The 14312-nt window shown below is 39.4% G+C and overlaps 1 protein-coding gene across 8 annotated transcripts in view; it reads left to right on the top strand.

The window, feature by feature from the left end:
• Positions 1-14312, top strand: part of XRCC6 (X-ray repair complementing defective repair in Chinese hamster cells 6) — a 26006-nt gene that overhangs the window by 952 nt on the left and 10742 nt on the right. For 4 of the 8 annotated variants that reach the window (XM_010829911.1, XM_010829917.1, XM_010829907.1 and 1 more), the window contains exons 3-7: positions 2490-2602; positions 9895-10033; positions 10311-10565; positions 11230-11410; positions 13319-13505. In XM_010829911.1, the coding sequence (XP_010828213.1) occupies positions 2490-2602; positions 9895-10033; positions 10311-10565; positions 11230-11410; positions 13319-13505 (875 nt within the window). The remainder of the gene's footprint in view (positions 1-2489; positions 2603-9894; positions 10034-10310; positions 10566-11229; positions 11411-13318; positions 13506-14312) is intronic. The other 4 variants (XM_010829927.1, XM_010829935.1, XM_010829942.1 and 1 more) reach the window with 2 other exon arrangements.

The raw sequence follows: 14312 nt of genomic DNA, 5'->3' as shown, positions 1-14312 counted from the left end.
TGAAAGACTTTCCCTGCCTATCTCTGCTGGATGACCCTTGTTGCCTCCTGGCCCACCCTTCTTTCCCCAGAGAATCTCCAGTACTTTCCTCCCTTTGAACTTTGCAGAGCTGTTCTGAAAGTGAAAATGAAAGTTGCTCAGTCATGTCTGACTCTTTGCGACCCCCATGGACTATACAGCCCATGGAATTCTCCAGGCCAGAATACTGGAGCAAGCAGCCGTTCCCTTCTTCAGGGGATCTTCCCAACCCAGGGATCGAACCCAGGTCTCCCAGATTGCAGGCCGATTCTTTACCAGCTGAGCCACCAGGGAAGCCCTAGGCACTTTTATTCGGGTCCTGCTCTAGTCGATGGTACATTCCTTGTCTTAAACTTTTGCTGGGCACTGATAGATTGAGCTCCAATAAATTACACTGAAACATTGGTATTAAGGGTCACCTTAGGTAGCTCAGGTAAGACCTTTCCTCACCCAGGAAAGAAGTTTTTCTCATTCTTGGACCTCAGTGCAAAAATGTTTTCACCCTACAATAACTGCAGCAACCAAAGAGTAAATGTTAGCAACACAGATACAAGAGTCATTCCCTCACCTTGCTGCTGCTAAGTCGCTTCAGTCGTGTCCGACTCTATGCGACCCCATAGATGGCAGCTCGCCAGGCTCCCCCGTCCCTGGGATTCTCCAGGCAAGAACACCTTAGCCTGGTGTTTTGGGAATATGTTCAGGCAACACAGTAACACATAGGCCAAAGGAAAAGAAACAAGGGTTGCATGTCTGTTGTTCAGTTAATAAGTTGCATCCAACTCTTTGCCACCCCGTGGACTACAGTATGCTAGGCTCCCCTGGTCTTCATTGCCTCTCAGAGTTTGCTCAGATTCATGTCCACTGCGGCAGTATGCTATCTAACCATCTCATCCTCTGCTGCCCGCTTCTCCTTTTGCCTTCAGTCTTTCCCAGTGTCAGGATCTTTTCCAGTGAGTTGGCTTTTTGCATCAGGTGGCCAAAGTATTGGAGCTTCAGCATCAGTTTTTCCAATGAATATTCAGGGTTGATTTCTTTTAGGAAATCATGTACTCTACATACTGGTTAATTTAAGTCCTGGGTAGAAAATGGTAAAGTATTTTTATTAAAAGTGAGAAATAAAAGAAATATAAAAATGAAAGATCTGTAATCTATATAATCTATCACCCTTACACAGCCATTACTAGCATTTTGGCAGTTAGCATATTTACTTCCTTTATCTTTCAGACTATATATTTCCTAAGTATATATAGTCTGTTTTTGTTTGTATCTGATTTTTGTATAATTGTAATTATAGTGCTTATATTTTTTCCCTTTAATTTATACTTTCAAAATTTATGTTTTTCAAAAAGAATTTTAAACATAACTGTGTGCCTTTTTTCTTTACTGTACTATAGATATATCTTTCCATGTAACTGCAAATATACCCTCTATGACTCATTTTAAATGTGTTGTGATTTTTTTCAGTTTACCTTCCTTTGGACATTTTAGTTTTCAGTTTGTTACTTTAATAAACAACATTGTGGAAATTTTTGCATAGGGTTTTTCCGTATCTTATTTTCTTAATATAGATTCCTGAGAAGTAAAATTCATTGGCTCAAGGTAGAATTTTTCTTTAAGGTTCTTGACACATATTGCTATATTGCTTTAGCAAAGATGGGAAAATGAATTTATTGCATTAGGAAACAGCATAGTCAAAAGGGAGACAACCAGATATATGTCTTTTTATGAAAAACTCAACATCACCTATAATGTAATTATGCCAGAAAAAAAGAAAGAAATAAACCCAAATCCCATGAAGTCTCTATAGGTCCTTTGTGGAAAAGACAGAACTATGTTAATCTACATCAAAAGAATGTAGTCAAGCAAAATCCAGAAGGTGGAAAACTGTATGACATAATATCTAGGTTCTTTGGCAAATAAATTATAAAAGACAAAAGACAGAGGGGCTGTCCATGGATTAAGAGGCTTTAAAAACTGGTGTTTTTTTTGTTTTTTGCTTTTAAGTCAAAACCAGTGTGTAGGAATGTTGGCTTGGATGATTAAACTATAAAGAAAAATAATGAAAAATGACTACCAAAGTCAGGATGGTGGTTACTCTTGGGAGGAAGATGGGTGTTAAAATTGGAAGGGGACCTGGAGAGGGCTTCAGGGGTGACTGGCAAGATTCAATTTCCTGATGTGGTGTTGATTTTAAGAATGTTTGCCTTTTTTTTTTTGGTTGCATTGCGTGAGCATGGCTTGCCAAATCTTAGTTCTCTGGCCAGGGATTGAACCCGTGTCTTCAGCAGTGAAAGCATGGAGTCCTAACCACTGGACCACAAAGGAATTCCCTAGGGATGTTCATCTTATAATAATTCATCAGGTTATAGTTTTGCTTAATGGGCTTTTTTCTATTTGTTTTAGTATGAATAATAAACATGATAAATGTGAAACAACCGCAAATATTTCCTTCAAAATTTTTCCCCCCATAGGAGATTATTCATATTCAGGAAGAGATAGTTTGATTTTCTTGGTTGATGCTTCCAGGGCCATGTTTGAATCTCAGGATGAAGATGAATTGACTCCTTTTGACATGAGCATCCAGGTGAGACTACCTTTTCATTAAATTAAACAAACAAAAAAGTATTAACACCCCTTTAAAAAATGTGCACTCTTAGAAAAGTTTGTTTGGATTGATAAATGGTGGTTAGCCTCCTAGGATGGCTACCTATACTTGCAGCTGAAAAAGAGTACCAAGAGTTGGAGAGCAGGCCCATTTTATTTTGGGTTTGAACTTCTGACCCTGGGAATACATTGCTCCCACCTTCTGTGTTAGCTCTGGTAGTAGAAGTGGGCTCCTTTTTCTCTAGAGATGTTTGTGTAAAGGAAGGAAACAACTTCCAACAGTTATGCTGTGAGATAAGCCCTTTTGTAAGTAATTATGTGAAATCTGAGTATTACTTGTGATTGTGGAAGATTATGACAACAAGAGGACAAACAGCCTGATTTTTATTTATTCATTTTATTTTGGTCGTGCTGGATCTTCATTGCTACACGCGGGCTTTCTGTAGTTGCAGCGAGGCGGGGCTCCTCTCTATTTATGTTGCGAGGGCTTCTCACTGCGGTGGCTTCTCGTTGCAGCACACGGGCTCTAGGTCATGCAGGCTCAGTAGTTATGGTACACTGGCTTAGGCGATCCTCGGGATGTGGGATCTTCCTCCACCAGGAGCTGGACTCATGTTACCTGCATTGGTAGGAGGATTCTTTTGTTTGTTTGTTTAATATTTATTTATTTATTAGGCTGCGTTGGTCTTAGTTGTGGCACTCGAGCTCTCTAGTTGTGCACATGAACTTAGTTGCTCCATGGCATGTGGGGTCTTAGTTCCCCTACCAGGGATGGAACCCATGTCCTTTGTATTGCAAGGCAAATTCTTTTTTTTTTTTTTTTTTAATGTTTGTTTAAACTTTTATTAAGAAACTAAAGCAAAAAAGAATTTCAAAAAATTAATATACAGAATTCTAATTTTAACAAATAAGAAATCTACACCAAGAACTAAATAGCAGAGTTTAGCGATATTCAAGAATAAAGGGGAATGGCTAAAATGCATTCACAGTCACTATTTTTTCCTTACAAGCCTCAGATTTGGACAGGATACAAAAATTTGGACAGGATACAAAAATTTTTCTCATCTATCTTTTGTTATTATAGCCTGTAAATTCAGAGAAGGCGTTTTCTTCCTGTAGCGTATATGCAATATGCAGTTCCCTGCCTACTGGGTTTGATGACATGGGTGTACAGATGAATACATCAGAGACTCCTTCTTAATGTGTTCAAGGAAGAGAAGACATGAACAAATAATAAATATAAATACATTTATACAAGTTATAAAGTAATACAGCATGAGTTAAGTATAGATAAATACAAAGACTAGGAAACTTTAAGGAAGAAGAGATTACATTCAGCTGGAGAAACTGAGGAATGCTTTATTAGAATAACATTTGGGTTGGGTATGGGCTGTTCCTTCTCAGAAGGCTTTATAGTGGTTCTGACTGTGGTGATCTTGATTTCTAGAAAGTAATCTCAATACTGATCTTTAAAACTCAAGTTTCTATCAAACTGTTCATTTTTTAAAGCGATCAAAAATATAAATATTACAGTCTATATAAACAGCAGTTTGAGGACATAAATAAAAAGTTAATTATAATACCTACTATGTGGGTTAGGGCCCTATTATTTTCAAAACTCTCTCTGATCAAATCATATCTAAAAGGCAGAAGATGCCTAATCATAGAACCACGATTTTTAAGTATTCAACTGAGCAATACCTACTTGCTTTACATGCCTTGTCAAATGTATATCCAAAATTACAGGAATAAGAATGAAGGAGATGAAATCAGTGGTTTAACATTCAAAAGTCAGATAATGAAAAAATAATGGCAAGTAAGAAATGATATATATTAACCACAGAACTCTTTGTATGAAAAGTTTTAATGAACTGTGAACCATTGACCATTACAGACTTTAAACCTTAATATTTCTTCTTTCCTGTGTGAAACCAGATAATTAAACCAGTCTATCTCAAGTATGACAGAAGACCATAGTATGAATAAGAGTAATGTTTTCTTACCCATCGCATGCTTCACTAAAGTTAAGAACCAAAGAGAGTGCTCCTAGTTTCCCAAGTCAACAGAGCAGATCCAATTACACATTTCTTCCTGATCACAGTTTCAGTTGAAATACAACAAATACAACTTTGCCTTTCAATAGCACTTTTTATCCACAGCACAAGCACTTTCCCATTATTTTCTTCTTTACCCTCAATATCCTTGTGAGGTAGTGAAGGGAGGGAGCAAGGATTTTTTTTGCAGATGAGAAAACTTAAGTTGTATTTTGATCAGTGGTTCTCAGCCTTGACAACATACTGAAATCATCTAGGAAGTTTTTTAAAATCCTTATGGTCATGTCATACCCCAGACCAACAAGAGAATCTTAGGGTATGGCACCCAAATATCAATATTTTCCAAAATGCATATGACTCCAAAGTATAGCTAAGGTTGAGAACCACTGGTTTAGATTATTTATATTTAATATTCAGACATAACTGTCTTCTACTTAAGTGCTCTCTCAGTAGCAGTGAAAAAGAGACTCCATTTCCTCAAACACTGTAACAGTTTGTCTTAGTATTCTATACAACTACTATTGGTATCCAGTAACAATTTACCCGGTTATAAAGGAAAGCTCCTTACTCCCCTGACGCTCATGCTAAATAAGAACCTCCATTTTATAAAATTTGCAAATCAGATATTAAAGAATTTAAATCTCTGAGAGAAGAATGGCTTTTTGTTAAATATTTAGGCAATTATTTGATTCTAGGTTCAATATGCAATAAACATGTGTTTCTGTTTTTCACTCAGCACCTTCAAAACTTTGTTACAAATGAATGTTCACTAATAAGACAAAACGTAAGATATAAAAAAAGCTCTGAGCAAAAGCTCTTGGAATTGATCATATCCCAATCTAGTTTTCTAATTAGTTCAACATTTATCCTGAATTAGGTCTCTTCTTTAGTTACATTTTAAACTTTGCCAAACTGAGTTGTTCCACACCAAGGAAAAATGTGTTTCTGTAGCAGCCGTATTCTCTAATACATTTAACGTATAATTTCACTCTGTAGTATTAAATATGGTTTCTAGGAAGTTTCTTCCTTGATGTGGGTATCAAAAAGGACCTCTTACAGATTTCACCTTTAAGCAACATACCAAATATACAATAAATACTTGTGTACACTTTTTAGGTGGCAAAAATGAAATCTTTGCTCATGACTGAAATCCCTTGCTTCGTGGGAATACTAATAATATTAACTCTCAAGGAGCAACCCAAGAACCCCAGCCAACTGCTTGCTGTCCCTAATTTTATTAGCTGCAAAACAAAATATGCATATAGCATATTTGTATTTGTATTGCAAGGCAAATTCTTAACTACTGGACCACCAGGGAAGTCCCTGGCAGGAGGATTCTTATCCACTGTACCACCAGGGAAGCCCCGGACAACCTAATTTAGAAATGAGCACAAGACTTGAATATACATTTCTTTAAAGATGTTCAAATGTCCAAAAGCACATGAAAAGATGCTCGACATCTTTAGGCATTAGAGAAGTGCAAACCAAAACCAAAATGAGGTATCATACCCACTAGAACTGGTATAATTGAAAAAAAAAAAGAATAATAGGAAGTGTTGGCGAGGATGTGGAGAAATTGGAACCCTCATACGTTGCAGGTGGGAATATGAAATGGATCAGCTGCTGTGGAAAACAGTTTGGCAGCTCCTCAGAAGCTTAAATATAGACTTATTATTTGACCTAGGAGTTTCCCTCCTGAGTATTTACCCAATTAAATAAAAAACAGCTTCTCAAATCCTGATTCTGCCACTTACCAACTGTATGATATTAAGAGAGTTGCTAAAGCTCTTATATATTTTCTCATCTGTAAAATGGAAATAATAATAGTACCTGCTGTGTCAAATTATCAGAATTAAATATTTTCATTTTTTAGATTGAGATGTAATTTACATAACAAAATTAGGAAGTAATTTCATAACCATTTTGAAGTATACAATTTTAAGGTATTTAGTCATTCATGTCACCACTCCCTATCTCATTCTAAAACTTTTTGAATGGATAAACAAAATGTTTATATATAGGCAGTTCAGTTGCTCAGTTGTGTCATACTCTTTGCAACCCCATGGACTGCAGCACGCCAGGCTTCCCTGTCTATCACCAACTCCCAGAGCTTACTCAAACTCATGTCCATCGAGTCAGTGATGCCATCCAGCCATCTCATCCTCTGTCGTCCCCTTCTCCTCCCACCTTCAGTCTTTCCCAGCATCAGGGTCTTTCCCAGTGAGTCAGTTCTTCACATCAGATGGCTAAAGTATTGGAGTTTATATATAGGTGGAATATGATTGTTGTTATTTAGTCACTAAGTCGTTCTGGCTCTTTTGTGACCCCATGGATTGCAGCCCATCAGGCTCCTCTGTCCATGGAATTTTGTAGGCAAGAATACTGGAGTGGGTTGCCATTTCCTTCTCCGGGGAATCTTCCTGACCCAAGGATAAAATCTGAGTCTCTTTCATTGGCAATCAGATTCTTTACCACTGAGCCACTGGGGAAGCCAAATGGACTGAAGCCATAAAAAAGAATGACGTACGGATACAAGCTACAAGGTGATTGAGCCTTGAAAACATTAAGTGAAAGAAGCCAGGCAAAATGTCACATACTGTATGTTTGCATTTATATGAAATACAGAATAGATAATCCACAGAGAATGCAGGTGGCTAGTTACCCCAGGCTGGAGGGGGAGGGAAGAATGGGGAGCAACTTCTTAATGGGTATGGGGTTTGCTTTTGGGATGATGAAAATTTTTGGTAACTGTTACAGATAGAGGTGGTGGCTGTACAACATTGTGAGTATTAATTGAACACTGAATTGTTCACTTTAAAATAGTTAGTTTTGTTATGTGAATTTCACCTCAATTAAACATGTTACTATCCCTTCACAGAGAGGAATTTCTAAGGATTTATTATATATCTTGTTTCTCATATTTTTGCAGTTGGGAATCAAAGAGAGGTTTCTCATGTTCTAATTTCTATACAAATAGTTCTTTCAGTTGACAAGTCAGAATATCTTGCATCTAAAAAAAAAGAATAAAAACAATTTTGAACTTTAAAGCAGTGGTTTTCAGTCTTTAACCTACATCATGCAGGGCTTGTTGACACAGATTATAGGACCTCACCCTGCAGTCAGAATTTCTGCTTCTGTGGGTCTAGAGCAGAGCCCAAGAATTTGCATTTCCAGGGCCTTCCCTGGTGGGGCAGTGGTCATGGTTCCACTGCAGGGGGCTCATGTTTGATCCCTGGTTGGGGAACTAGATCCCACATACAGAGACCAAAAAGAAAAGAAAATGCTTGTCCATCGAAGTTCCAAGGTGATGCCAGTGTTTGGAGATCACTCCTTGAGGAACACTGCTTTAACATTTTTTGGATCACGGGCCTCTTTGGAGATGTCATGAAGGCTATATACCCTCTGCCCCAAAATGATACACTTACAGTGTATGTAAAAAGATTGCTATGTGTAATTTCACAGGGCTCAGTGAAATGGGAATACCTAGAGAACCCAGAAAGAACTGCCATATTATGCAGTGAATAAGTGAAACATTCACAGATGAACATAATGTATTTGATAAGGAGCAATGAAAAAACATTTACTTACATTCTATTTTAGTTTGTATGTGCTGTGTATGTGGTTTATTTTAGAACATGAAGAAACCCTCACCAGATTTTTGTAGATGTTTGTAGAGTGCGCAAAGAATAGATTAAAATATTTATAGAAATGATTACCTTAAAGATTTTAATTGTCTTTAGACTTAATAAATAAAAAATTTAAATTTAAAAAATGACTACTTGCCGTGAAGATTACTGTCAATGACTAGATATGCCATATATAAGTTCTGCATTCCAGGAGAGAGTTACTAAGGAGGAAGACCAGGTAGAGTCTCAAGCAGGATATGGAGGGGGGTTCCCAGGGTTGGTTTATTCCTCACCTTTGCAGAATCAGAAACTTAATTTTGTCAGCGTCCCTAGAATTATAGGCCACAAGGACTAACGCACTTATAAGACACTGATTTATCAGATGCTGGCTTTAGTTTAAATGGATGGCTAGAACTTTCCTGGAATACTGATGTCTTTAAATGTATAATTAAGCAAATTTTATTTCAAAAAATGCTGTTGGTAGTTACAGATTTATTTTAGGTCACATATACTTTTTTTTTTAAACATTTTTAAAATTTATTTATTTTTGGCTCTCTGTGTCTTCATTGCCTGCAGGCTTTTCTCTAGTTGCAGAGATTGGGGGCTACTCTCTAGTTGGGGTTCTTGGGCTTCTCATTCTTCTGTTACAGAGCGTGGGGTCTAGGTGCGTGGGCTTCAGTAGTTGTGGGGCACAGGCCTACTTGCCCACAGCATGTGGGATCTTCTTGGACCAGGGGTGGTACCTGGGTCCTGTGCATTGGTAGGTGGTTCTTAACCACTGGTGCTGGTGGTGGTTTAATCGCTAAGTCATTAACCGCTGGATCACCAGGGAAGCCCCCAGTTCACATATACTTAACATTTGCTTAAATTTTATACATGTATATTTTGTTTCTTGGTATCAGGCTACTAGAGAAATGATAAAATGGCCTGTCTAGACTCAGCCAATTAAGTAAATGACATCATTGGGACTCAAATTCTGGTTTTCTGATTCTGCTGCTGCTGCTGCTGCTAAATCACTTTAGTCGTGTCCGACTCTGTGCGACCGCAGAGACGGCAGCCCACCAGGCTCCCCTGTCCTTGGGATTCTCCAGGCAAGAACACTGGAGTGGGTTGCCATTTCCTTCTCCAATGCATGAAAGTGAAAAGTGAAAGTGAAGTCGCTCAGTCGTGCCCGACTCTTCGCAGCCCACCAGGCTCCTCCATCCATGGGATTTTCCAGGCAAGAGTCCTGGAGTGGGATGCCATCGCCTTCTCTGTTTCTAATTCTAGTGCTGGGATTTTATTTATTTATTTCTATTTCCCTAGAGTTTCCTTCCTGGGTATATACCTGGTTTCAATTCTCTGATTGATTATGGTAGGAACTGCTTATACTTCTGTGTTTATCGCAATCTGCTTTTGTTATTATAATGTCAATGGCCAGCATTCTCACTGGTTTGTGAGTTACCTGAAGATAGGAGTCACGCCTTGCTCTAAGGCCATGTACAAACTCAGCAAACACATATTGAGTGCTCTACTATGTGTCAGGCGCTTGTGGAGCTTAAGTTTAGTGGTAAATAATATTAATTGAAATTTTGCTTTTTTTTTTTTTTCAGTGTATCCGGAGCGTATACACCAATAAGATCATAAGCAGTAATCGAGATCTCTTGGCAGTGGTGTTCTATGGTACCAAGAAGGACAAAAATTCAGTGAATTTCAAAAATATTTACGTCTTACAGGAATTGGATAATCCAGGTCAATAGTATTCTGTGATCAACTTTTCCCTTTTACATGAGAAGGGACAAGGGACATGCCATGCACAAGAAGGGCTGTGGAGGAGGAAGCAATGACATCTTGACTGGGAGTACGCTTTCCTGCACAAGGGGGTTCTTCCTGGGATGTGAACCTTTGTTGCATGGGTTAATCAGCTCTGGGTGAGAAAGAGACCATAGGCCCTTCTGTTAGTTTTGTAAGTGTGGCCACTGACACCGTTCTGACTTTTCTGCCCATTTAACTCCCTGTCTCTGATCAGGTGTTAAACGAGTGCAGGAGCTTGACAAGTTTAAGGGGCAGGAGGGGAAGAAATATTTCCAAGACCAAATTGGCCATGGATCTGATTACTCCTTAAGTGAAGTGCTGTGGGTCTGTGCCAACCTCTTCAGCGACGTCCAGTTCAAGATGAGCCATAAGAGGATCATGCTTTTCACCAATGAAGATGACCCCCACGGCGATGACAGTGCCAAAGCCAGTCGGGCCAGGACCAAAGCTGGGGATCTCCGGGACACAGGTTGGTATTCTCATTCTGTTTTTGTTTTTTTTTAACAGCTCCATTACAGCTCAGTTTTATTCAGCAAACAAAGGATAGTACACCCTTTCCCCAAAGGAGAGGCCCCCAGTCTTTAATTAATTTATTTGATCACACCGTGTGGCTTGTGGGAATCTTAGTTTCCCAACCAGAGATTGAACTCATGCCCCCTGCGATGGAAGCGTGAAGTCTTAACCATTGGACCACCGGGGAAGTCCCTTCCATTGTTTTGTTTTTTTTTTTTTGGTCATTGTTTAATTGCCAAGTCGTGTTTTATTGCTTCTTTATAGCTGATGTCAAATATTTGCTTTTCACCCTTCAGAGGAAAATGAAAAAATAAAGTGAAGCTAGGGGAGACCATTATGTAACATTCCCAGTAAAAATGGCCAGGCCATTAGCTGTCTGAAGGACTCTACCAGAGCGAGCTTTTCTTGACTGCAGTGCCACCACAAATGCTGGTTCTTTGAATAACTTTTCTGAAGTCGTTAGAGCAGCTGATCCCCTTAACTACTTTCTCTCAGTCCTGAAAGTGTTTATTCTCAATCTAGTCTTTGGAAGCATTTGTTTAGCATATTTGAACTTAACTGAAAAAAATTCTCCCTTGTTGGAAATTGTTTCCCCTCATTTTTGTCTGTCCTCACCCCAGGTATCTTCCTTGACTTGATGCACCTAAAGAAACGTGGAGGCTTCGACATATCCTTGTTCTACAGAGATGTTATCATAGCAGAGAATGAGGACGTAGGGATTCACTTTGAGGAGTCTAGCAAGCTCGAAGACCTGTTGAGGAAGGTTCGCGCCAAGGAGACCAGGAAGCGTGTGCTCTCCAGGTGGGTATTAAGCCTGGGTCAGCACCTTCAAGGCCCCTAACTAATCATAAGCCCATGCATGGCTTTGACCTTCTTGGCAACTTAGCTTTGGGTTGTACCAGCTCTGGGTTATACCACTGCCTCACTGTGTTCCTCTTAGAGAAATGTGCTTTATTTCAGGATGACACAAGCTATTTGCTTTTCTTTCTCTAGACAGAGCAGGTATGCTGTTTGTCCGAAGTAACACACCTCTCCTTTGGGGTAAACAACTGTGGCCTAACGATGTCCCTGGGTGCACTCTGTAGAACATTGTCAGTTTCTTCTCCTCTGTAGATTGGGGATAACAATCGTACCTCGTATAGAACAAAAACCCAATGCATGTTAATTATTATCATTGTTGTTGTGGTATTCTAGTTTCTTATTAAAAATGAAAAAGGGAAAGTGTTATTTGCTCCCTCATGTCTGACTCTCTGGGATCCCGTGGACTGGAGCCCACCAGGTTCCTCTGTCCATGGAACTCTCCAGGCAAGAATACTGGAGTGGGTTGCCATTCCTTTCTTCAGGGGATCTTCCAGACCCAGGGATTGAACCTCGGTCTCCTGCACTGCAGGCGTATTCTTTACCATCTGAGCCATGGGAACCAGAGCGTTGGATTATCTTCTTTTAGAGAAGTTAGGATTAGAATCCTAAAGCCTCTTCAGTGTTTCTTACTGAAGAGCATCAGACTTCTTCACATGCTTTCCTCAGTAGAGAAGAATGAGACCATTGGTAGATTTGGAGCTGTTTTCAAAAAATTACAATTCTACTAGAAAACCCATGAAGTTTTTTAAGGAAACCAAGATGCAGCTCTTTGCTATAGTTATAGTTTTGTCGTTGGTCTCTCTTTTCCTCCAAGAAAAGAGGGGGGAAGTTTCTCTTTTTCCTCAAATAAGCACCCTGTCACCTCCCCCTCTTCCTGAAACAGTGGAATATTGTTACTACTACAGTTTGGAAATCTAACATATTGGTGGAAGTGGCAGGGAGGATGAAACAGTGGTTGAAGGTAGGTTATGGAGTCAGATTGACTTGAATTCTAGTCCTGGCCCCTTTGCTGTGTGGCCTGGGGTAAATCATGTAGCTTCTCTGAGCCTCAGTAAAATGGGAGCAAAAATGGTTCCTCCTTAAAGGACTGCTGTGATGATGAAAAGGAATAACGTAATTATAAACGATAGCTAGTCTTACTATTTTGTGAAAGAGTCATTATAGGATACTGATATGAATAATAATAAATTGGAGCTATTTGAGAACTAATTGCCTAAGGCTTAGAAAATTATTACACTTACCCTTGCTATAATAAAATAACGTAATTATTTTACTGCATGATTATTATGTGCCAGGCACCGTCCTGAGCTCTTTGTCTCCAGACTCTCAGGAACAAGTCTGATGGCTTGAGCCTGGACCAGATGTGCCCATCCTTTGGTCAGGGTAGGGCACGGTACTTTGCTGGACATTTTCCCAGAGCAATAGGGAAAGGGAGATTTCTCAAAGAAAAATTGGGGTTTCATGGTTAAAAGAAGAGGGAAGATATACCAGACAAGCAGAAAGCACAGATAACATAGTACTTACAGGGTTATGATGATGATTAAATGAGAAAATAGCTGTAAATTGATTTAGTAAATGGCTAGACTCAATTTAAAAAATCATTACAATACATTCTTATCATTATTTTAAGGAGTTAATAATATGTTCTGAAACTAATTTTTTGTGATACAGACCCTGAGAAGTATTACAGCAAACTCCATTGTATTATTAAAATGCTTTATGTTTGTATTCAAAGAGCTTGAATTGTTGGACGGGATGAAACAAATCAGGGCTTGGGAGCCATGAAGGTATTTTAGATAGGAAAGTATAATCTTTAAGTCCAAATTAAAAAATTTTTCTCTCCTTCAGGTTGAAGCTTAAACTCAACAAAGATGTCACGCTCACTGTTGGCATTTATAATATGGTCCAGAAGGCTTACAGACCTCCCCCAGTGAGGCTTTATCGTGAAACCAATGAACCAGTGAAAACTAAGACCCGGACATTTAATGTAAATACAGGCAGTTTGCTTTTGCCTAGTGACACCAAGAGGTCCCAGGTAGGTCTTCCTTCTTAACTGAATTTTGTCCTGTTGAACTGTTGAGGAGGGAGACAGGATCAGTCTAACCAGTTAAATAACTTTCACGTGTGCATCTTTCCAGCCAAGTTGTTGTCATTACCCTTTGGAATATGGCATCTGGATCAGTAATACCTTAGGGGCTAGAAAGTTAGAACCAGTTATTTGAAAGAGAGGTCAGTGAAAACTTCAGCCCTCTATCACTCAGCACGTGCTGCTCTGAGTCTTAACAGTCTAATTCCTTGCTCAGTACCATGGCAGAAAGGGTTTTATAGTTGACTAGGTAGGCGCGTTGTGTGTACTCAGTCATGTCCAACTCTTTGCAACCCATAAACTGTAGCCCACCATGGCTCCTCTGCCTATGGGATTTCCCAGGCAGGATTACTGGAGTGGGTTGCCATTTCCTACTCCAGGGAATCGTCCCGACCCAGGGATCAAACCCAAGTCTCTTGCATCTCTTGCATTGGCAGGCAGATTCTTTACCACTGTGCTATAGGGCTTCCCTAGTGGCTCAAGTGGTAAAGAACCCGCCCGCCAATGCAGAAGACCAGGTTTGATTCCTGGGTTGGGAAGATCCCCTGGAGAAGGAAATGGCAACCCATTCCAGTATTCTTGCCTGGGAAATCCCATGAATAGAGGAGCCGGGTGGCTGTTGTTCATGGGATCACAAGAATTGAACACAACTTAGTGACTAAGCAGCAACAAGGGAGATGAGTTAGGGAAAGTGTGAAGTGTGTTAGATGTGAAGCGTACTCATTTTTTTAGGGAGAGGGTTGTTGTTTTTTTTGC

This window comes from Bison bison, unplaced genomic scaffold, assembly GCF_000754665.1.
Source record: "Bison bison bison isolate TAMUID 2011002044 unplaced genomic scaffold, Bison_UMD1.0 scf7180017858886, whole genome shotgun sequence".
NCBI classification, from domain to species: domain Eukaryota; kingdom Metazoa; phylum Chordata; class Mammalia; order Artiodactyla; family Bovidae; genus Bison; species Bison bison.
This window is presented reverse-complemented; position numbering and strand designations above follow the sequence as displayed.